This window comes from Equus quagga, chromosome 8, assembly GCF_021613505.1.
Source record: "Equus quagga isolate Etosha38 chromosome 8, UCLA_HA_Equagga_1.0, whole genome shotgun sequence".
NCBI classification, from domain to species: Eukaryota; Metazoa; Chordata; class Mammalia; order Perissodactyla; family Equidae; genus Equus; species Equus quagga.
Genome location: NC_060274.1, coordinates 59,229,678 through 59,254,998, shown reverse-complemented (window position 1 = coordinate 59,254,998; position 25,321 = coordinate 59,229,678). Strand labels below are relative to the sequence as shown.

Sequence of the window (25,321 nt, the reverse complement as noted above, 5' to 3'; positions counted from 1 at the left end):
TGGTAAATGAATCAAGATAGCAAGCTCTGAAAAAACTAAAAGAACTATTGGGACTCAGTAAAAATTTGTTAGACATAGAGTATTGATATTCTGGCTACTCAGTAATATAACAATTAAATATTCCAAAAAGTATATATTTTGAAAGGTAGAAATAAAAAATTCTTGCTTAAGGACAAAATAAATGGTATCTGAGATGACGTTAAAAGATCTATTTTGAAATAAATCTTTAAGTTCTTAAAATTTTTTATAAAAGAAAAAAGGAATCCAGATTTTCTCTTTTTGTTTAGAATAAAAATCAATTATCAGAAAAAGGTACATAGAGTACACTTTCAGTAACTAGAAAATACAAATAATGGAACATTTTAGTGAGTTACATAAACTGTTTCAGTTAGTCTGGAGTAGTAACCTGAGCATTACTGACAGAGCAAATAAGATACAATTCCTGTTAATCTTCAACACACATCTATTATCCTTTGCCACAGCAAAAACTAAGATTATGGTGTCAGTGCTTCAGAAATTCACCTAATGGAGTCCTCACATTGCTGCTTGTTTATATCCAGGAAGTAATAGAAATAAAAAAAAGAAATGACACTGAAGTCATAAATGTAAACATACCCAATATGAAACACGGTCACTATGATCAGTATAGATGTTGAAATTCCAAACACTTTCCTCACTCTTATTCCTTTATTGTAAAGTGGAACCTCACTATTCAAATCCCCTGCAGTTTCTGCCATCAAATGTGAGACCCACGAGGGCAGCAGGCCCGTCTGTTTTCTTCAACACTGTACATGCAGCACCCTGCACAGTGCCCGGCACAGGGGAGACACTCAATAAATACTTGTGCAATGAAGGAAAAAGATATACAAGAAAAGCCAGTAATCTGGGGACTGGGATGGGAGGTGGGAGTGGGGAACAGAAAACAGAACACATCAAAGTGAAACAATGCTTGCAAGAAGTCATTCACATTGTCATATCAAAAGAAACTTAAGTAGAACAATACTGACATCATTTTTATTCAATACTTAGAGCCACATGTAAAGGCTTCACTGAGCCTTAAATTCCAAAACAACTCCTAATAATTTAAAAGCAGCATTGAAGAATTTTTTTTTTTTTTTTTTTTTTTTTGGTGAGGAAGATTGGCCCTGAGCTAACATCTGTGCCAATGTTCCTCCATTTTGTATATGGGACACCACCTCAGTGTGGCTTGATGAGTGGTGTGTAGCTCCATGCTGGGGATCTGAACCTGCGAACCCTGGGCTGCAGAAGCGGAGTGTGTGAACTTAACCACTACACCACTGAAGAATAATTTTTAAAAAGCTCATTAACTTGCTATTTTGTAAAACAAAACAAAACAAACTTGGAAAATGTTTGTATAACGAACTCATGTGGGTAAAAATATGCATAAAAAAATTCTGCAAGAACATAAGAAACTATTAACAGTGGGAAGGAGTGGAGGGCCTAATGTTTGCACTGTTTAAAATCAATTAACACGTATATTTTATACTAAAACTCATGAGGAGAAAATGTCTAATTTCTAAATATTTTTGAAACTCAGGCAGAAATTTAGAAATTATAATCTTAAGAATATACTGATGATCGATAATACTGGTAGAAGTTTGCACTTTTTTTTTTATTCTGTCTTTATTTACCAAAGCAGAAAGAAAATTTCCAAAAGCTTATACTTAAAGAAAATTTCCAAAAGCTGAAATGGCAAACATTTATCTGCTGGTTTCTGTTAAATATTATCAGTGATATTATTTATCACTGAATATATGTTTAAATTTACGGGTTTGAGGTTTTCCAAAAATGAGAACTATTAGATATTTAGTGGAATTAGGTACATGACAGACTCAAAAACAAATAAACAAAACCTAGCTGCTCATTCTAACATTCTAGAGAATCCTTTTATATAATTTTAAAAAATGATCTCAGTAGAGACATCATAAGTAGAAGAATATCAGAGGATTTTATTACAGGTGGATTGTCTATAAAATTATAAATTGTCATTTTTAGCTCTCAGTTACTTTTTTTTTTTACTGATGATACACTTTACTACAAAAACACTTAAAAAGGTATGGTTCTTGAATGATGGCGTATATATCAGGCTAATACCTAACCCTCTAAAAAATAGGTGTCTGTGGAAAAGTTTTCAAGTGAACGCAATTTCAATTATCCATTCTGGGACTAGTAACAGTATTCTTTGATGGTGTCTCACTGTAAGATACTGTATTGGAAATCTGTAAATTAAGCAACTGTTTCTTATGATATGCATCATTTTCCCAGTTGGCATGTTCATCTAGAGACTTTCTTATACAGTTCTTTAGTTCATCAATTCCTTCTCTGGTAATTGCAGAGATGGGGATGATGTGTTGGAATTCTATAGTCCTCTCTGGAATCATGTTTTTTTCAAATACATGCAGAAAATCTGAAACAAAGAACACAAAACTAAGCTGATTTTCATTGTCTTTGAAAGTAAATCAAAACTATGTTAGAGGTTTGATTTGTGAACCAAGGAACCGAAAACTTAGCATTTTAATTCCTTTTTTCCATCTCTAATAAGCACTCAGAACCTCTGGGGGGGGGGCGGTTTATGTTTGTTTTTGAGGGAGATTAGCTCTGAACTAACATCTGCCACCATTCCTCCTCTTTTTGCTGAGGAAGATTGGCCCTGAGCTAACATCTGTGCCCAGGTTCCCCTATTTTATATGTGGAATGCCTGCCACAGCATGGCTTGATGAGCAGTGTGCAGGTCTGCACCCAGGATCCAAACCAGCAAACCCTAGGCTGCCGAAGTGGAGTATGTGAACTTAACTGCTGTGCCACCAGGCTGGCCCCAGAACCTTTCCTTTTTTTTTTTTTTTTTTGAGGAAGATTAGCCCTGAGCTAACTGCTGCCAATCCTCTTTTTGCTGAGGAAGACTGGCCCTGAGCTAACCTCCAAGCCCATCTTCCTCTACTTTATATGTGGGATGCCTACCACAGCATGGCTTTTGCCAAGCAGTACCATGTTCGCACCCAGGATCCAAACTGGCGAACCCTGGGCTGCCGAGAAGCAGAACGTGCGAACTTAACCACTGCGCCACCAGGCCAGCCCCCAGAACCTTTCTTTTTCACTAGTGACAATGGTAAGGTTCTTGGCACACGATCGGTGCTTAGTAAATATTTGTTGGACGAATACATTTTAAACCAAATTAAGTATAATAAAAGATGAATCACAGAAGATGATTTACTTACAGAAGCAATAAATTTTGTTTTGGGGGGAGGGTCAATTAAGTGAGACAACATTCCTGATTTGGGATATTCTAGCTTGCCTCAGCACACAGGTAGCCTTTAACTGCCCTGAAAGTATAGGCTTATCATCCCTGGTGCCAGGAGCCATACTAAAATTGAAAAGGGTGTAAGCATAATTCATTTCAGAGGTCATTTCAGATGAATCCAATCTATCACCCAACAGGGGCAGACAGCTGTTATGTTACTTTTTCCTCTTCCCTGCCACCAAGGCAACGGGGGAGGGGATGGCATAGTGATGGGATGGGTTAACACTGGTACGAACTGGAAAGGCTGGACTGGAAGAAAATGGAGAAGCCAATATGGAGCTTAGTTTCTGAGATTCATATGCCTGCAAGGAAGTCCAGAGAGGCTACCTCAGGAATTATCACTGGAGGGACTATATTTTGTTTTATGATGGTCCAAAATAGCCACGAACTCTTAAGTTATCCTCCCTTCTGGCACATCCTCTGAAAATTCCCTTTCCTGCAAGGCCAACTAGCAAACAGATCTAATGACCTCATAAGGCAAATGACATTAAAGAATAAAGACTATTTACTAATTCCTGGGAATATGTATATCTCAAAAGTAACTTCCTAACTCAAGGACAGCTCCAAAATGTAAATTACACATGGGAGAGATTTTTGAGAGGGGAGAAAGGATCTTTTAGTGCTGTCTGGTAGTCCTAGTACGTTATAATTTATTATCCTCAATTTTTATCCCAAGGATAAAAACAGAGAAATTAGTACTATTTAAAAACGTTAGCTATATACCATTCTCCCTACTTTTTCCTCATTTGTGCAAGAGGTCCTCTACTAAATTCAGAAAAATGAAAGCATCGTCACTGCAGGATCAAGTGTTCTGCAAAGGCCAATATTTAAAACTACTGAAGTTTCTTTAAGTTCCTTTACACAAAGTGGTCCATTTAGAAACAAATTTCAAACAAATAAATCCTTCTGGAGTAACAACATCTATTATTCTGTGTCACACATACATAGATACTCAACTTCTTTTTGGAAGATCAGTATTTTTCAGAGACCTATAGAGCCAGCAGTGCAAAGATACATACATCTTTAGAACCATCAGCTCTGTTTTTAAATTTGTAGTGTATAGGGAAACAAAGTCCTAGAACTTGTGAAATGTTACTGAAGTGAAAGACTTCACAGGTGGATGCTGACATTGTCCTCTTCTGATCCAAATCCCATTAACTCTTTAAATCAGCCCAGTTTAAATCTTATTTGTTCATGAAGCTGACCTTTCAGCTCAAATTAATCTTTCCTTTTTTTTTTCTCCTCTACCTTACTGTCCATATCACACATTCTGAAACTTGATAATAGTTTTGTTACAATGCTACTTAAATGTACCGTGTATGTTCTTTCTTCAAACATACTTTTTTTAAGAGTAGCAACTGTCAGTTTTCTTTTCCAGGGATTATAACTCTTAGCATTCTCTGAACCTAGTAGGTATTCATTAAATTGGCATTAAACGAATGAGTGACTTTACCTTTAGGATTCTGGAGTTGGTTCATCAGTACACGGAACTTATCTTGTGCATCTGGCAAGTCCATTTTATTAACTGCCAAGAGTGCAGGTTTTGTCTGAAGTTCCTCTTTGTATAACTCCAACTCCTTTAAATCAAAAGAGAAAAACCAAATAATTTTATTAAAATATCTATAAAAACTACCTCTTTGGTAACGTCGTTCTTTACTTTATAGGTCCAAGTAATCTAGAGCTTATTCACAACTCTGAAATGCAAAAAGTCCCAACAATCACAAAACTAATTAACAAAGGAAATTCAGAAAATGCTTACTGGTTAGGTCATGTGATAACATATTTTAGCTCACATGACATCCTATAGACTGTGTAGGATGATTTTGTGCATAGAGCCAAATACAGATATTTGGACTTCTTTTAAGCACACAGATAAAATTCAGAAGTAAATAATGACAATGTAATGCCAAACCTGTATTATTCTAGGAAAAAGAGTAAGTGTGCTTAGGAGTAAATATTTTGACCATGGATTAGGCACTGTTTTTTAAAATATGACAGCAAAAGCACAAGCAAAAGAAGAAAGAGGAAAAGGAGACTTCATTAAAATTTAAAATTCTGCACTTCAAAAGATATCCTAAAGAAAGTGAAAAGACAACTGACAGAGTGAGAAAAAATATTTGCAAATCATTTATCTGATAAGGGACTTATATCCAAAATATAAAGAACTCTTATAATTCAATTATAAAAAGACAACCCAATTTAAAACGGGTAAAGAACCTGAAGAGACATTTCTCCAAAGACACACAAATGGCTAATAAGCACATAAAAAGGTGCTCAACATCATCAGTCACTAGAGAAATGCAAATCAAAACTACTATGAAATACTACTTCACCCCATGAGGATGGCTAAAATAAAAGACAGACAATAACAAGTGTTGACATTAATGTGGAAATATTGGAACTCTCACACAATCGTAATGGAATTGTAAAATGGTGCAATGCTGCAGCCACTCTGGAAAACAGTTTGGCAGTTCCTCAAAATGTTAAACATGGAGTTACCATATTATCCAGCAATCCCACTCTTAGGTATATATCCAAGAGAAATGAAAACATGTCCACACAAAAACCTGTACACAAACATTAACAGTGGCATTATTCATAATAGGCAAAAAGTGGCAAAAGAAATAAGATATACAAAGTCCTAGAGGTAAACAATATCTTGCTGTGTTAGAGTGAAATCATATGGCTGGATAAAGAATGTAAGGGTCAAGGGACAGAGATGGACTGCTAGGTAGGAGCCCAACCTTGCCAGACCTCATAAACCATGTTCAGGTTAGCCTTTAACCCAACAGCAATGGGGGACCATCAAAGTGTTTTTAAGAAGGGAACAAACATCAGCTTGGCTCTTTTACAAAGATCACTCTGGCTGCCATATAAAAAATGGACTGGAGAGAAGTGAGATTGGAAGCAGGGAGAACAGATAGGAGAGACTGACAACATTCTAGTGAGAGCGGTTGATGATTACAACAGTGGTATGGATGAAGACAATCAAGTGAATTTCAGAAAGCTTTAGGATAATAAAACTGACAGGACTTGATGCAGGTGGTGAGAAAGATAGAATCAAGACCACTACCCAGGTTTCTGGCTTACATACTCAGTAAAGTTCTGGGGAAGCTGGAGAGTTTAAAAAAAAAGTTCAGTTTTACACATACTAAGTTTGAGAAGTTAACGGGACATCCAATCAAACATATCAATAGGCAACAGGTCTTAAAGCACAACCAAAAGATCTGGGTACAGATACATATTTGGCAGTCATCAGTATATTAACTACAACTGAATGCTACTTAAAAAATGAACAGAAAAGAGCCTAAAAAGTAGACTGAGAAATAGTCTAAGAAGTACGTAAGAGGAATCTGGGATCAAGGAAGGTTCTATCAATTATGACAGTGTGAGGAGCAGGTGAACATTGAGGAACTGGAGACAGCAAGTTTAGATAAATTTTTTTTTTTTTAAAGACTGGCATCTGAGCTAACAATTGTTGCCAATGTTCTCTCTCTTTTTTGTTTCTTTTTCTGCTTTTTCTCCTCAAATTCTCCCAGTACATAGTTGTATATTTTAGGTGTGGGTCCTTCTAGTTGTAGATAATTCTTTAACTGACATCAAAGTTTTAAAAAGTACAGGTGGAGTATATGTTTATTCTAATTATTATATATTATTTCATACAGTCCTATATGCCTACGTGTTAAACCAAATACAAAACACAGTAAAACAGAAAACCTACTTTTGTAAGCAGTATTATGGTTTCAAAGGCAGTTCTGTATTGAGTTTGAGAAGAAAGCTGAAATCCAGAAATATCAACCTTAAAAAAAAGGGGAAAGAGACAGCCTATAACATAAGAACATCAGCTATATATTTTATATTTTGAAATGTTTTACTCTCTCAGGCTAAAAATAATTTCTCAAGCTATACTCTCTTGGTAATTTAGTAATTCAAAATAAGTAAAAGAAATCGTGGTGTTAAGATAACTAAAATTATTCTAATAAAATGACAGTCATTATTAAAATGAGAAACTAGTATAGATAAGACAATTTATACCAATATGAACAATCTCATATATAATTCTAACATCATCAATGAAGTAGGAAAGAGATAGTCTGTAATACAGATGTTAGAATTCCTGAAGAATTAAACCTTGATAAATATGGCCAAATTTACATCTGATATAATAAACAACGCCATTTCCATCCCCATATTATAAATAGATTACTTACTGTGTTTGACCCCCATGTAAACAGACTGAGTGGTGTAACATGCTACTACTTCGTCTTTAAATCTTACTATAAAAAATTTCTAGGAAAACTAAATTCATTGATTTTCACATTCATTTGAACATTACATTGATATGCAGATGACTTACAACAAAAAGCAGTTGTCTAGTTCTTTCTATATGCTTGAGGAATTTGTGGCCCATTCCTTTGTTCATATGTGCTCCTTCTATTAAACCAGGAAGATCAGCTACTGATATCTAACACAAAATTAAATGATTTGATAAAAAAGAAAAATATATGAAAACCACAAGTACATTACATCCAAAAATTTTCATATTTCAATTACAAACAGTTCCTAATTCGTGATTACCACTGCATCTTTATAAAGCCAGGATACCTTTATAACAAAATAAATGAATTAAGAATCAAAATCCTTTGTTATCAGAAATTAGAGTCCCATTTTTGCTTATTAATCTAACAGTCTAGGAATTTTAGGGATTAGTTTAACATTTATTGATCTCATAAATTCTCTTTAGAATTCCATAAACTATATTGTCCGATATGAACTTTTCATAGAATTTCAACTTGCTAAATTCTTAAAAGTATACAAGGATATTAATTGAGCAGACATCTACTTAGTGCAGCTCTGTAGGTTTAAGTTTTAAATTCTATATGTAACTGATTATTTGGCACCATTGTTCCTTTTCTGTTCATATTCTACCAGGAGGACTATAAACCAGTCTTAAGAAGTAAAGGATACAGTGTTCCTATGCTCCTTTTGGAGTAATAAAAATTGTTAACCATCATCCTACACCTACACTTTTCAAACCTCACTGCATATCATAATCACCGAGGGAATTTTCAACTACAGATGCCCAGGCCCTACCTCCAAGGGATATGGTTTCAAATCTCTGGGACCCAGGCTTCATTTATCATTGTCGTTCTTAAACCACCCAGATAATAATTCTGATGTGCAGTAAGGAATGAGAAGCACCGCTCTACACACACTGCCAGTGTGGGTAAGCATCTCAGATTTGCTTTTTTTTTTTTTTTTTAAGATTTTATTTCTCCTTTTTCTCCCCAAAGCCCCCTGTTACACAGTTGTGTATTTTTAGTTTGGGTCCTTCTGGTTGTAGCATGTGGGATGCCGCCCCAGCATGGCTTGATGAGGGGTGCCATGTCTGCGCCCAGAATTTGAACCGGCAAAACCCCCAGCCGCCGAAGTGGAGTGCACAAACTTAACCACTCAGCCACGGGGCCGGCCCTGCATTTCAGAGTTTTAAAAGAAGTTGTGACTATGGGACAAAGCAGTATATACAACAGAGGTCTCATGTCCTGAAATTTTCTTCAGAGGTTCTCTACTGATTTCCCTTAAAAATTATAAACAGTGTTCTCTTTTCCTCTAAACATTGTTTACTATATTTTTATTATCTTGTATTTGTAATTTCACTTATTTAGTATTCTATATAACTGCTGAAGTTTTTTAAATTTTTATTATATCACTATTATAAATGAATATAAATCTTTTACGCCTTCTAAATTATGTCAGTGGATTATATAAAACCACATTGATACGTCGTCACCTTAAGTCCACACTTTACATTAGGGTTCACTGTTGGTGTACAGTCTATGGGTTTTTTTTCCTTTTTAAAGACTGGCACCTGAGCTAACATCTGCTGCCAATCTTCTTGTGTTTTCTTCTCCCCAAAGGCCCCCAATACATAGTTATGTATTCTAGCTGGAGGTCCCTCTGGCTCTGCTGTGTGGGGCACCGCCTCAGCATGGCCTGATGAGTGGTGCTAGGTTCATGCCCAGGATCCGAACCAGAGAAAACCTGAGCCACTGAAGCAGAACGCCCAAACTTAAACCACTCAGCCATGGGGCCAGCACCCTGTGGGTTTTGACAAATGTATAATGACATGTAACCATCATTATACTATCATACGGAATATTTTTATTGCCCTAAAAGTCCTCTGTGTTCTGCCTATTCATCCCTTCCTTCCCCCAATCATTGGCAACCACTGACCTGTTGACAAACTGGACCTAAACTTTCAAAGAACAAGAAGTTATATTCTTATACAGTATTTACTATTATAGTGCTCAGCAGAATTGATTTGATCATAGTTTCACTTATTAAAAACAAAATCTTGCTACTTTTTTCCCCCAAGACCACAGAAATAGTCAAATACTATAAAGACCAAGTACATTCACTTCTAACCAAGTGTTTTATTTTAAAAACACCCACCTGTTTGAAATCATTATACATAATCTTTCCAAGTTCAGGCTTTAATGTTGTGACTATAAGAAAGAACAACAATAAATTAAGGCTAGATAAAGGCTGGTGCTCTCAAAATTGTATTAGCATTATGTATAAAATAAACAACATTTCTTTTCTGTGAACAATTTAATTCAGATTATGTTCTCATTTGTTGAAATTGAAGGTACAATTATCTTGCTATGTATGATATACTTGGAAAAGGACAAATACAGATTTTTACAATCTGTGTAAGTCTAATTGAATTAGTGGGCTTCAAAGTTCATCTGTTGCACTTTAAGCAGCATGGTAAAAAGGTATTAGGGTGGGGGTTAGCATTTAGGTCTGTGGCTCAAATTTGTCTAGTCCTTTCTCATTCAGTTATCCCCAAGTCTCACCAATCCTGCACTAGCCTCCTTCCTATGACTTTTTGCTTTTCTTCTTCTTTCCTTCTCAAAAGTCCCCTGTGTCTGAACAATATCGGCCACGTAATTTATAGCACTTAGTACAAATTAACTCTACTTTCTCAGAGATTAACTGTAGAAAGGCTTAATGTTATCTTCCTGGTTAACGTCACTCTGTGCCTTTTTGTTCAATGACGGCAGAGATCCTACCATATTCATTCACTACTCTTAGTCTGAGCTTCCAATATGTCTCATCTAGCTACTGCAAAAGCCTACTAACTGTTCTTCCCAGATCCATTTATGTTCCACACCAATCCATTTTCTGTATTATACGCAGAGAGATCTTTTTGAAAAGCAAACGTAATCATTTGATCCCTTGCTTAAAAGTCTATCAACTGCTCTTAAGATATAAAGATCAAATACAGCCTATGTAGTCTATATGATATAGTCTCTACCTACCCCTCCAGGCTCACCTGGATTCCCTCTTTCCCTTACTCACGTTCTCCAGAAACACATGAATCTACTCCCTGCCACTACAGAGCTTTTATGTACATGCTATTTCCTCTGACTGAAGGGCTTGTCCCCTCCACTGTCTGTCACTGATTAACTCATATTTATTATTCACATCTCAGCACCACCATCACACTCCCTCAAAGAAGTCTAACGCAGTCACCTACACTCTTTCATAGAACCATATAATATTTCCCCATGTTTGTTAGTGAGCTATCTGCCTTCCCCCACTAGTCTGTAAGCTCAGTAAAAGTCAGAACAGTATCCGTTTCTGCTTACCGGTCTTTGTAACCCCAGAATCTACTGCAGTTCCCAGAAATAAATACTTGCTAAATGAATGAAAGAATTCATCTCTGCCTTCCTAATATTTATCAGAGTGCTTGATGAAGGGTAGGTGCTCATAAAATCATAACTAAACCTAAAAAATTATTATACAACAGAAAAATAAATGCAACAAAGTAAGTGACAAATACTAGGAATTTTGTTGAGGGCTACAGAGGTTTTAAACATTAATGAGAAATGCACGTATTCTATCTGCCATGAGTTTTCAAACTAAGGCTACCCTCAGAGTTGTCATTTTATTCATAGTAACTCAAAGAAAGATCAGTCTTTAAAACTTTACCTCCACACATTCCAATACATACAAATTATACTTACAAGCATAATCTGCAATTGCAGGTTTTGCGTGAGATATCTGACTTAGCAAAGATGATTTGCCAGCATTTGGGAATCTGAAATGAGAAAATGAAGTTATACATTACAACAAATAGTATCATTAATACTATCTTATCTCTGAATTCCTAACATTTCAGGAAGTAGATTTCTTAAATATTTCTGGAATTAAGAATGGAATATAATTTAAAAAAACCTTGAAAAACTTGAGGAACAAAATATACTTATGAAAAAGGTAAAGGTAAATCCATGCTGGATACTGATGATGTTTCAGTATTGAGAGCAAATAATTAAAATCACGAAAACAACAACAACAAAACTTGTAAATCACAGAAAAACAAAAAGAAACTAACAAAAAACGCCTGCAATCAACTATCCCTAGCCAAACACTAACAGAATATTACTTAAATTTTGCTGATTTTTTTAATTTTATATGGACATTCTGAAACATACAAAAGTAGAGAGGAGTGATGAATCCCATTTAGCCATAGACTAGCTTCAACAAACTTTAATACGTTCTCAATACTTTTTTAAAAGTTGCTTTGCCTGAATAGGGACCCAAATAAGGTCTGTGTATTACAATTGGTTGATAGGTCTCTCAAATTTCTTTTGGTAAAGGCTCCACACTCCATCTTGTTTCCCCTTCGCAATTTTATTTTTAAAGAAACTGGGTCATTTGTCCTGTAGACTTTCTTTCCCACACTCTGGATTTTTATGCCAACAGTCTCCCATGATATCATTTAACATGCTCTGTTGCCCTGGATTTTCTATAAATTGGTAATTCAACAAACAGCCTTGATAAAATTCAGTTTGATTTTATTTTTTCTGAAAGACTATTCATAGTTGATAGGCCCCCTTGTTAAAGTGAATTGTATAAGGTGAACACCTTTCAAAGGTGCACTGTAATTTACTTATTTCCTACTGTCAGGCATTTAGGTTGTCTCCAATTTTTTACTACTAGAAATAATATTGCAAAAAATATGCATACAGCTAGAAAGACATACACCAATGTTAATAGTCATCCTGAATGGTAGGATTAAAAGACAACTATTTTTTTCTCTCTGCAAATGAGCATTTATTATTTGTCTAACTTTTCTGCTAAAAACTTGAAACGCTGAAGTGACTATCCTTGAACCTTTACACACATCTTTAATCTCCTTCTTGAGATAAATTTCTAGATGAGGAAATACTGGACTAAAATACATGCTTGTTTTAAAGGCTATGATTTTATTGGTCAATTTCCCTCAAGAAAGGTCCACCATGCATGAAAGAAAGTACTAGGAATTTGGGTCACTTAAGAGATGATTTCCTAAATTTCATTCAGATAGTTTCATTAAATTTATTCAACAAACGGGAACGTAAATTGGTGCAGCTACTATTGAAAACACTACAGAGCTTCCTCAAAAAACTAAAAATAGAACTACCATATGATCCAGCAATTCTGGATATACCACTGCTGGGTATATAAATGAAGAAAATAAAAACACTAACTCAAAAAGATATACGCACCCCTACGTACACTGCAGCATTATTTACAATAGCCAAGAAATGGAAGCAATCTAGGTGTCCATTGATGGACGAATGGATAAAGAAAATGTGGTGTGTATATATACACATACATACACAATGTGTATATATAAAGATATATACATACATACATGATGGAATACTATTCAGCCATAAAAAAGGAAATCTTGCTATTTGCGACACTATGGATGGACCCTGAGGGCACTGTGCTAGATAAAATAAGTCAGACAATGAAAGACAAATGCCATATGATCTCACTTACATGTGGAATCCAAAACAAGCCAAAAAATCCAACTCAAAGAGAACAGACTGGTGGCTGCAAGAGGTAAGAGCTGGAGGGGTGGGCAAAATGGGCGAAGCAGGTCCAAAGGTACAAACTTTCAGTTACAAAACAAGTAAGTCATGGGGGATATGATGTACAGCATGGTGATTAACTAACTAGAGTTACTAATACTGTACGGCATATTTGAAAGTTGCTAAGTAAGTAAATCTGAAAACTTCTCACCACAAGAAAGAAAAATGTAACTATGTGTGGTGGTTGATGCTAACTAGACTTATTATGGTGATCATTTCACAATATATACAAATACTGAATTATGTTGAACACCAGAAATTAATATGCCAATTATATCTCAATAAAAAAATTTACCCAACAAGTATTTATTGAGCATTGACTTCTATCAGGCAATATTCTAGGCACCAAAAATATAGCAATCAATGTGACAAATGTGATCCCTGCTTTCACAGTTTTCCTTGGAATTTGAGCAAGCTCCTCTTTCAAAACTCTGCGAAACTTTCATTTGGAATAATGGTGTAATATTTTGAATATTAATTTAGAATTCTATACAAATTTATGAGCTCTTAATGGGGCTCTTTTAACAATTTTTCTCATTAAAAATATTTCTATGGGGGCTGGCCCAGTGGTGCTGTGGTTAACTGTGCACGTTCTGCTTCTCAGTGGCCCGGGGTTCGCCGGTGCAGATCCCAGGTGCGAACACAGCACCACTTGGCACGCCATGCTGTGGTAGGCGTCCCACGTATAAAGTAGAGGAAGAACAGCATGGATATTAGCTCAGAGCCAGTCTTCCTCAGCAAAAAGAGGAGGACTGGCAGCAGTTAGCTCAGGGCTAGTCTTCCTCAAAGAAAAAAAAAATTTCTATAATGAATTAAGAATAAAATTACGTGAGATTTCTTAATCACTCATTTCCTCTGGAAATACAGTATTTTCTTATATCCTGTTATACTCAAGCTCCTGTAACTTTTTGAAAAGCAAACTGCAACCATTTTTGTCTATGATTATCACTAGTTGGAGTTGCTTATTTCTTTCCAATATCCTCATATTTTCACAACAGTGATTAAGCACAGAAAATGCAGGCAATTATTTCCAAAGAGATCAAAGTGCAAGAAGAAAAAGGATGCTAATAGATGAAGAACAGATGGATGCTTGAGATTTTTCTTGAAAAGTACCTAATGAAAATTCTAGAGGCTGAAATCCAACCTACACAAAGATCAGATGTGACAACAGCAGTACAAGTGTATCAGTTACCTGATACCATGCTTCTAAGGTTCAGTTCATTCCTGAAACCAGCCAAAAGGTATCTGCTTATGCTGGTATTCATATTAGTAACTTTTAAAGAATAGTTGCCTGATAGTTGTAATAAAATACATGTTAAACATTGCAATAGAATACATGTTAAACATTGTGCTTAAGAATCGTGATGCTTTAATTATCGACTGTAATTTTAAGTCCACTTCTGAAAAGGTTACTACTTCAGTATATGAGTCACCAATAACTTGGCAATATAATGATGATGATGATAGCAGCATTCATAAATGCAGAGTATGTGTTGTGCTGCAAATGCAATATCTTACTCATCAACAACATTTTAAGGTGACAATTATATCCAGCCACTTTTAAACATGAGAAAACAAAGGCTTAGGGAGACTGTACAACTTGTCCAAGACCAGCCAGTCTGGTAAAGAAGCAGTGAGATAAGTGGAGAGGAAGATGAAAAAACTTAGAAAGAAACTACGGGAAGGGAAGGAATGGAACTGGCAGTTTGCAGCAGGGCAGCAGTTTTCTCCACCTTTTCCTTTGGCCTTCCATCTGACCACTGTGTAATGTTGTAGTGGAGCCAGGGAGAGGAAGAGAGAGAAGGAGAGGAGAAACGCAAAGCTGAAGTTTTCCCTTCCTTTATCTACTCTCTATCTCCCTCCAGTCAGGTACCAGCACTGCAAACCCCACAGCTAAACAGCATTGTTGATGAAAGAAGTGAGGCTGGTGGAAGAGGACAACATTGTAAGGTCTGCAGTACTGAGAATGGACAGAGATCCTAAGCAGAGCATGAAGGAAAGGGAAACAGTCATAGCAAGATCCAGCTTGGTACTTAGTAGTACATAATTCTGATGATTGAGACTGTCTGCACTGGCCTCTAGCCGTCTGATTAATGATACCTCAATATCTCTATTAAGATTTGTAGAAATATCTTAATCATTTTTCCCCTTCTTTTTATTTTCTTCTATCCACTTTTTAAAATGTGGTTTGTTTGGATTTCTAATTTTATTCCTTAATATCTGGTAACATTCTTTTACCTTTTTATACAACTGCATTTAATTGATTTTTCTTTCTTTATTCATTCTAACATTTCCACTGGCCTATTCAATTGCTATGATCTTTAACAAATCAATAACTATGAAACTCTAGTTGGCAATATGAAAATAACTACATTTAGCAGCATATTCTCAAAGTTCACAGTGTACAAACTCCATAAACTAGAAATAATGCTGGCCCCAAATTACCGTTTACATTTATTTCCTATTCATGAACTATCTCTCTGAAAGTATTAAAAAAGTATAAAAATAAAAATATGAATTATACTTACCCCACTAGGCCTATATCAGCCATAAGTTTTAGATCAAGGTGAATAACTCGTTTCTGGCCTTTCAATGGTAAGAAATTTGTAAGTAATTTACCACCAAGACCTCCTTCAGCTACCAAAAGTCTGTCTTTCTCTTTATTGAGTTCTCCTTAGAAAGAGAGACAAATATACTTAGAGCAAAGATTAGTAAGTAGAGCTAATCACTAATGACATTCTTCTTTCAGAAATAGATGCCAGGAAATTCCAATTTACAAATCTACAAGGGCTAAACAATAGGAATAAATTTCTATTGAAAGGTTGATGCTAGAAAAACACTTTTGTAAGAGGGTGACTAGTTATATGTTTTAAAACCAAGTAAATACTCTTATATCTTTAAAATAATCTTAAATCTAGCAGTTAATTTTGAGCAACTTTTAAGTTTTAAAAAGCTCTTTAGGGCCGGCCCTGTGGCTCAGCAGTTAAGTGCACACGTTCCGTTTCGGCCGCCCAGGGTTCACCAGTTTGGATCCCAGGTGCAGACACGGCACCACTTGACAAGCCATGTTGTGGTAGGCATCCCACACGTAAAGTAGAAGAAGATGGGCACGGATGTTAGCTCAGGGCCAGTCTTCCTCAGCAAAAAAAGGAGGAGGATTGGCAGATGTCAGCTCAGGGCTAATCTTCCTCAAAAAAAAATTAATTAATTAATTTAAAAAAAAGCTCTTTAATAAATTAGCAGCTGAAATAGTGAATGTTTAAAAGAAATTCTGACACTCAAGAGGTATTGAGCTATTCATCATAGCTCCTAAACAATTTCATAAAATGTGCACATTTTTCACAACCTTATAATCTACAGTACACTCACCTATAATTTTACCATTTTCATCAGTTACTGAAATACCCACAGGTACAGGAATTTCACAGTCTTTTCCTTTGGAGCCTTTCAGTGCACTAACCCTACAAAAAAAAAAAAAGCTAAATTAGAATAAGGAAAACCCACTAAATTAAATGGTTTATGCTTCAAGCAAATATAATAGTTCACCAAGAAGACTAGCAACCAACTCTTCTAATGCAGATGTTAAGTGGTCAAATATTAGGGGAAAAATAAAATTATCCCTAATTATTTATTTGCATTGTAGACTACCATATCCCAATAAAAATAATATTAATAATTTAAGTTACCAAGCTAACCACCAAAAGTCATTTTAATTCATAATGAACTAAGATACATATACCTGAAATGAAGCGATCACTGCTAAAAGACCATCAAATTAGAAAAAATGGAAAATCCATCGAATAACAAAGCTTTTAAAAAACTGACCTCAAATGAAAGTATTTTAATTATAGGAGGCTCATCTGGCTACTCTCAAACTGCTCATAAGAGAATAAATTAGTACAAACTTCTAACTAGTAATTCCACTTCTGGGAATTTATCCTAAAAAAAAAAAAAATTGAACCATCATGTAATATACTATATACACAAGGATGTGTATTGCATTGTGACTATAATAGTAAAAAAAAAAAATCAATAATTACCTAAATAGATGAATGACAAAATAATTTATGTTATTTCCAATATGATAAAACTATGCAGCCATTCTAAACAATTTTCGGGTATGGAAAAAAAGGCTAAGTAAAAGAGGAGGTTGGAAAATATTGTGCTCCTGGTTTTGTATACCCAAATTTTATATTCATACACAGTTACATTTGCACAAACACACAGAAGAGTCTTAGAAAAGTTTAATAGTGGTTATCTCCGGGTGAAAAAATTATAGGTGGTTGACCTTTTCTTTAATCTTTTTATTACTGATCTGTCCAATTAGCTCAAATTCCCATACCCACATACATGTGTAGGAACTCATTCATAAGAGTTTTCACAGTTATAATTTTCCATTTTTCATGTATTTGATTAATGTCTGCTCTGCTACTAGAGTAGTGTAAGTTCCACGAGCGCAGGGAACATATCAGTTTAGATCACCATTTTATCTTAGACATCTGGTACAGTGGTTAGCACATAGTAGATACTCAATTAATATTCATTGAATGAATGAATCAGACTGACATAAATGGATGAATTCGAAATATATTAGAGAAAGATTTAAACAGAACACTTCTCTTACTGGGATTCTGTGTTGCATATGGAGGCAAGATCTAATTTCATTCTTATTTGTTACTGTTGGTGAACTTTCTATTAAAATATTATTTTATTAAAAACATTTACCACTTAAATTTCAAAAGAACTTTGAAAACAGCTTTTTAAAATAACTGAAATGGTACTTGATAATTTTCATAGTTAAGTAAGCACAAATAATTACTGGGAGATGATTTCATGATGAACAAAAGCAGTCTAATGTTTAGTAGGCATTATTAGATTATCTGAAATTAAAATTTTACTTGATTACCTATATTTTGGAAGTGGTACTCAAACCAAGTCTTGAAAGAGGAATAGGACTTTGCCAGACAATCAAAGCATGAAAGGATGTGTTGGCAAAGTGAATATATATATATATATTATATGTATATATACACAGACACATACATGCACTGGATTAGGAGGAAACAAGCTGTGTGGTGAAATAATAAATAGTTATTTCTAGCATAACCCTGGTACAAGTGGGGTGTCATGAAATAAAGACACTGCAGTTCAAATTGTGAAGAGCTTGATATACTATATTAAAGACTTTGAATATTATCTTAGAGTAATGAGGAATATTTAAGGATTTTAAATAGGCAAGTGACATTAATAAATTGGTGTTTTAGAAAAATCACTCTAGGGATAACTGGATAAAGAATGGACTGGAAGTGACGATTGAGACTGGAGACAGGAGACCAATTTGGAGAATACTGCAGTATTTCAGAAACGATGAAGGTCTGAATTAAAGTCTGGCCTGTACCTATCTTTCTAGTCCCATCGTTCTCTACATTCCGTGTTTTGTGCATTGCAGCCACACTGGCCTTCTTTTAGTGTCGTATACTGGTATTTGTCTTCTATCACTGGGCCTTCAGTGTTCATCTTGTTATCTTTCCTGTAATGCTTTTTCCTTCCCTTCATCCAGCTGGCTCCTATTAATCCTTTAGATTTAAGTCTCTACATTCTAAAAAATTGCAACACACAATCCCAGTAAGAGAAACGTTCTATTTAAATCTCTCTTAACATTTAAATGTTATATAGCATCTTTAGTATACCACTGATCTGAACACAGAATAAAGTTGGAATTACAGCAACCTTACTTTTCAAAAGAAATTGTAAAATGATAATTCTAACAAATATAGGGCTCTCAAACTTTGCCCTGCAAAGTGATTTCAGTCAGATCATTCATAAAACACAAATACGGAAAAGAAATTTAAGGGTTTCTCCAAGGATTCCTTTTAACACCAGGGGATGCTGCTGGATATTTTGGGCAGAATAATTTGCTGTTGTTGGGAGTGTTCCTTACTCTGCATGACAGGGTGTTTAGCATCCCAACCTCTATCCTTTGCTTACGCCCATCCCCCAAGTAAGTGCCACATTCCATCCTCTAGTATTATGACCAATAAATATACCCAGACACTACCTTGGGAAGGGGAAAGAAAAAATGGGACATAAAGTCTAACCTTTATACTAACACTTCTTAAGGAATAATGGCACAATGAGAGTCCTGAGGAATCATAGCCTGCATTTTGATAAAAGCTTTAAGAATTTTTTCTTCATTTTCTTTACAATGAAAGAAAAAATTCATCTCATATTTTGAGGCCAACATAATATGTTCCATAGAAAATAACAAACGTTAACAAAAAACAAATGTGAGATTTTGCTGTCACAGAGAGAAGACCAAAAGGAAAACACAGAAGAGATGTATCAGGGAAACAGGCTCTAAATTTTAAGGACTGTCTATGAGATGCTGGCAAAACTACTGGTGGTCGTCAGATGGAGGAGCATGGTTGAGATTTGAGGAAGGATTTCTAAAGATTGTCAAAGATAATTTAAGAAGAAAACAGTGGAGATTAAGACCATCTTCTGTTTCCACAGAGGAAGTACAAAAGAATATAAACAGACATTGGGAGAAGAAAAGGATGAAAAATTTAAAAGTTCCAAAGCATTCCTTAGTACCTTTTACCTTTACTAGAGTTGAGATAAATATTGTAGATTTTTGCTCAGTTACAAATACAGGGAATAATTTACTTCAAATTGCTAAATAAATTTTTAGCTTTTAATTTTTTTTTCTCCCAGTAGGGTTTAATTTTATAAAATCAGTCATTCAGTAAATACTTACCGACTGTTTGCTCCTTCTCCAGCCACAAACCGTTTCTGAGGATATTTATCTTTAAGTTGTTTTAAAGTCATTTTGTTATGGGCTACAACCCAAACGTCACCACCTTTTCCACCTTCTCCACCCAAACGAGGGTAACCCATTCCACCACTTCCTCCTCTGGTGAAGAGTCTGAGGTTATCGATGAAGTTTCCATACTTAAAGAGAGAGAGAAAGAAAATATTTGTATACCAAATGCACTTACCAACTCAGAACTCCTTTCTAGTATTTTGTTGCCACTAAAATTCCTAAAACAAGGAAATCAACAATGGCTTTCTGTATACCAAAGCTATAGTCTTTTCTTAGCTCACCTCCTGTATGACCTCCCTTTCCCATTTGATGAACTCTCTTAAGATCCTTCAATTATCATGGTTGTCCCATTTATCCTCAAGATCTCTGACATTAGCCCACTTTTCAGTTTAGACTTTCTTCCCTGGGTGATCTCAGCCTGTACCAGTAACTATCACCTGGGTGAGATATCCTCTATGTTCAGTCTCTTGACCCTCTCCACCAGGAGGTAAACTTAATAGTCTAAAGCACCTAAGAGCAAGATCTGTATTTAATTTATATTTGAAACCTCTCAAATATGTAACTTATTCTTAGGTATTAATTGAAAGGATAATAGTCACCTCAAATACAACATGTTCACATGACAAAACCAAAGTTTCCCCCAGGTAAATTCTGTTACTCTGATGTTCTCTCAAATAATAGAACTACCATTGAGACAGCATATGGGAATCTTTGACTATATCTGTTTCTTTTCCCAAAGCCCTACTAACTATAAATCTCTCTCTTCTGGTACAACTGCCCTAGTGTCTTGACCATAACATTAGCTCCTAACTAGTCTTTCAGTGTCTAGTCATTCCCTCCTCAACACGTCCTTCATTTTGCTGCCTATTTCTGTGAAATTTCTTTCAGAGCTATTTTTCTGAAAATGGATCTGATCTCTAATCATGTTTCTCCCTACTCAAAAAACATTCATGGTTTTTTGCTCTTTATAAAATAAAGTCTAAAATTCTCAGTGCTATATTCAAAGCTCTTAACCTACACTTCATTTTATTCATTCAACCCCTTCCACCTCCCCTTCCTCTCTCTGCTTTCACTACATGATATACTGTTTGTTATGTCGCCATGCCACTGCTTGTGCTTTTCCTCTATTCACAATGTCATTTGTTCTATTCTATCATAAACCTACCCAAATGTCATATTTTCTGATGTCTTTCTTAATTCTTCTAAACAACACTTACCACTGTCTTTGCCGGGCTCTCTCAGCAACTGGATTATACCTCCACTATTACACTTTTGAAATCTTATACTGTAGTGTTTACTTTTGTTTCCCTCACTAAATCAATAACTTCTTGCCAGGTCAAGAACTATGTATTAACCTCCCAGACTATCAAAATTCCTTACAGCGTAATTTCTTAAATTCATAACCTTCTTGTCTTTAGTTATTTAAGATAGTTCTAAATATCAAAAACATCTGGGAACTTTTTTCAAAATACATACAGTCCACTGACCATTCTGATATCCTCTGGAGGAGTGGATGAGGATAGGTCAAACCAGCATATTTAGTGAAAGCTCCCTTGGTGATTCTGATGCAGTCTAGATCTGAGATTGTGACGGATGAGAGCACAGCAAAGACTCAAAGTGTAGGTTTTCAACTGAGTATGCAAATACAGTCACGAAATAGAATGTTGTAAGGGAACAGGGTAAAAGGAATATATAAAAGATGAACTTGAGGGCTAGCCAGAGTATTTTTCTCTGGGGGTGAAGAACTCATGCTTTGATTCTGTGAGACCAGATCAGAAACGCATCACATCCAAGTGAGTCGATCCTCCTCGAAAAATGACATTGACTGGAAGTGACTGTTCATGGCAATAAGGCTACACAAACAGCCTCTAAGAACCACAAAAAAGGTAGTAGTTTCTTCTTTTAGTTGAAGAATTGGTTACCTCATACACCCAAGTACTACCCTCCACAAGTCTCTTTGACTATTTATTTTCTGGAAAACAGAAGGTTGGATAAAGTATAATTTCACTCATGACCACGCCTCTCCCTCCAATAAAAAGAAAACTCCTGTTTTTAAAGTTCTGTTTAAAGTGTGACACACTTTTTACTCCTCTAGATTTATCAGATTCTGAGGTTTAGACGCCAAATTTAAAAGGAGTATCTCACTCTCCTCATCTGTCATAAGGTAATGGCCAAACTATGATGCCAGCAGGTTTCAAGAAAATATTTCTAGTAAGGCTCTTACAGAGGTTTTTTAATGAGGCAGCTATAAATTTTTACAGAAACGATTCTAAAAGCAGCCCAGCACAAAAAGTGACCTAAATGTCTTGCAAGAAGGCAAGCCAATTACATATTTTCGTTTACTGATCAAAAGCCGTCTTTTGAAAGCTCTTAAAAACAATGCACTCGAGGGAAACATATATACGATTAAAAAAATAGACTATGGCTATTATTACTTAAAAGAAGAAAAATATACTATTACAGACCAAACAAAAAGTCAACCCTACATCCTACATATGACATACTGTGTGTCTAAACGGCAAGCAGGCCCCCAGCTCCTCGTCCCAAGTCACACAATTCCCCCGAAGAATCTCAAACCCGGCCCCGCAAACGACCATCCTCACCGCGCCAGACAGACACACTCTTCTCACCCCTCCCAGGCCGAGCCCGACTCTCGGAGGGGCGGAGAGGACTACGGTAGAACCCAGCAGGAAAGAGGCCCCCGAAAGAAAAAGGGGTGGGACGGAAGCGAAGGAGAACCAGAGTCTCAGGTGGGGCTAGAGGCAATAGCCTCCCAGGCTCAGAGTGAGGGGCACCAGTCACGGACCTTTCTTAATAACACACAACTGCAGCGAACCATGACTGCGAGGGGTCAGCATTCACTCCCGCGGAAGACGGACACACTGAAGGGCCGCGCGGCATTTTTACGTCACCGCCGGACGCCGGCGCTATTTTTCCTCGCACGCTCCCGGGCAGACAGCCGCATGCGCTGTATGGTCCACGCCCACGGGGCCAGGCGCCGGTGCCCTGCGGCACGCTCTCCGAGGAGGAGGAGGAGGAAGCTGTTGAGGCGTTGAAGCAACATCAAAGCTGAAAAAAGTCTTGAGAGGCTCTGTGACAAGGGCCAGTGAGGTGCAAAGCGCGTGCCTCAGGAAGACGCGTTTTGAATTGGAAGGCACTGGCGACTGACCTGCCTTGTAGGAATTTTTACGCTAATTGAGGAGTGAAAAAACTCCAACAGACAGTAAAACCAAACGCGCAAAAAACACGGAAATTCAACCGGGAAAAAAAGAGTCCGAGTAGCTGTTCGTTCATGGAGAAGCTCTAGTAAAAGCCCCCAGGAGACAATGAATTTAACACTTGGGACACAAATGTCAGGACCTGAGCTGTGTAAGAATTTCATTTTGCTCAGCGGGGAAGGAAAATTGCCTTCAAGTGTTTGTCAGAGAGTGGCTTCTTGGAGTCGGGTAGACGAGAGTCTTTGCCCGCCTCTCCTTTGAAGCGCGCCTTCGTGAGAGAGAGATCCCCTTTCCTCGGCCGCGCTGCACCGGCAGGGGGCTCGGCGTCGCAGTCAGCCCCCTCCCCTCCTCGGCCCTCCTGCAGTAGGAAATGCCCACAGCCGTGCTAGGCGGCCCGGCACCACGCTGCCAGGCTTAGAGTCCCTCCTGACCACCAAGCCTGCTCATTTCTGGAATCCTTTTCACATTTCTACCCCTCCCTTAGGACAGTGATTATTTGGAAATAGCGAGATGTGAAAACTGGCCCTCTCTGTCTTGATTCCTTTGCTGCTACCGAACCTCCTTCTTCCTCACCAATCACTAGAGCTGTAATTGTCATTTAACCTGTGATGATTGATTAATTAGGACCTTAGGTTGTTACTGTGTAGATACTTAGCTTAATCTTGATAATACTTGCTCCCGTTTGGATTACCATCTTTCCTTTTTCTTTTTTCCTTGTGAGGAAGATTCACGCTCAGCTAACATCTGTGCCAATCCTCTATTTTATGTGGGTCGCTGCCGCAAGGTGACTTGATGATCTGTACTAGGTGCACACCGGGGATCCAAACCTGCAAACCTGGGGCTGAACCCCAGGCCGCTGAAGTGGAGCACGGGAACTTCACCACCACACACCTGGCCAGCCCCTGGATTACTGTCTTTACTACGTCTTACTATTATGTCAGAATAGAGTTGAGACCAATCTATTTATTTCTTTAAGGTTTATTTCTTATTAGTGAACACAAGCCCAAATTGTTTCCTTTCCCGTGGTATATACGTAGGAAAATGATAATAGCAAATAAAAAGTAAATGAAAAATTGATATAAAAACATCCCAAAGTACCGAGGAACATTATGTACTATAAATAAAGGAGAAAGCATATTTTTCCTGGAACAAAATATGGTCAGAGACTGAGGTATTTATTACAGCTCTAGTTACCAGATAGTAAAAGAAACATGAGGGGCCAGCCCGGTGGCCGAATGGTTAAGTTCGCACACTCCGCTGTAGCAGCTGAGGGTTTCACTGGTTCGGATCCTGGGCGCTGACTTGGCACCACTCATTAGGCCACGCTGAAGCGGTGTCCCATGTGCCACAACTAGAGGGACCCACAACTAAAATATACAACTATATATACTGGGGGGATTTGGGGAGAAAAAGCAGAAAGAAAGAAAAAAAAGATTGGCAACAGTTGTTAGCTCAGGTGCCAATCTTTAAAAAAAAAAAACAAGAAACGTGAAACTGGAAATTGGCCCCTTTAAAATGTGCAGCTGATACCCAGCTCCCCGACCCCATAAGACATTAACCACAGCCGTGCTCAGAGCAACCCTAACATTTCGTCTTCAGTTTACCAGAAACCACAGTGAGAGGAAGAAGCAGATTAGCGAGACATATGGTGGAGACCAGCCTAAACTGGTTGAAGGCACATGGCAATCCAATGTGACCTGACATAGACCCGGCAGCTCATTATATACTCTGTAACCCTAACGTCCCTGTCTCCCAAGCCTATTCCAGGGTTAAGAATTGCCTCGTCCTAGCCTGTGTAATTACAACTGCTTAATACTCCTTGGCTAAAATGGTTTTAGAACATCACATAGCTCTTGACTATCTCCTAGCTAAACAAGGGGGAATTTGTGCCCTACCAAATATCTCCTGCTGTTTCTACATTAACAATTCTAGATGTCTTGATCTGAACTTAGAAAGGGTGAGGTTGGCAACTAATGATTAGGAGGACCTAACTGAACACAAATGGGCAGAACAGATCTGGGAAGGAGTTCAG

General features: G+C 36.8%; 1 protein-coding gene across 4 annotated transcripts; it reads right to left on the bottom strand.

The window, feature by feature from the left end:
• Positions 1-1,368: 1,368 nt before the first annotated feature.
• On the bottom strand, positions 1,369-23,007 carry GTPBP10 (GTP binding protein 10). 4 transcript variants are annotated; one of them, XM_046670585.1, is made up of 10 exons: positions 22,878-23,007; positions 20,006-20,199; positions 16,618-16,709; positions 15,777-15,921; positions 11,353-11,426; positions 9,773-9,825; positions 7,677-7,784; positions 7,041-7,118; positions 4,773-4,896; positions 1,369-2,428 (listed from the first exon to the last, which is right to left on the bottom strand). In XM_046670585.1, the coding sequence occupies exons 1-10, from the start codon at positions 22,908-22,910 to the stop codon at positions 2,169-2,171; spliced, it is 1,161 nt and encodes a 386-aa protein (XP_046526541.1). In that variant the 5' UTR covers positions 22,911-23,007; the 3' UTR covers positions 1,369-2,168. The 4 variants fall into 4 exon arrangements, with proteins under 4 accessions (XP_046526541.1, XP_046526542.1, XP_046526544.1 ...); XM_046670586.1 differs by having other exon boundaries at positions 15,777-15,918; XM_046670588.1 differs by having other exon boundaries at positions 15,777-15,834.
• Positions 23,008-25,321: the final 2,314 nt, after the last annotated feature.

Bases quoted from the DNA above. Each gene is read 5' to 3' on its own strand.
- GTPBP10 (XM_046670585.1), bottom strand. From the start codon at position 22,910: ATGGTTCGCTGCAGTTGTGTGTTATTAAGAAAG. The intron at 16,710-20,005 runs GTAAGTATTTAC...TTTTTTTTGTAG, and splicing joins GGAGAAGGAGCAAACAGTCG to GGTTAGTGCACTGAAAGGCT. The intron at 11,427-15,776 runs GTAAGTATAATT...TTCTCATTTCAG, and splicing joins GCTGATATAGGCCTAGTGGG to ATTCCCAAATGCTGGCAAAT.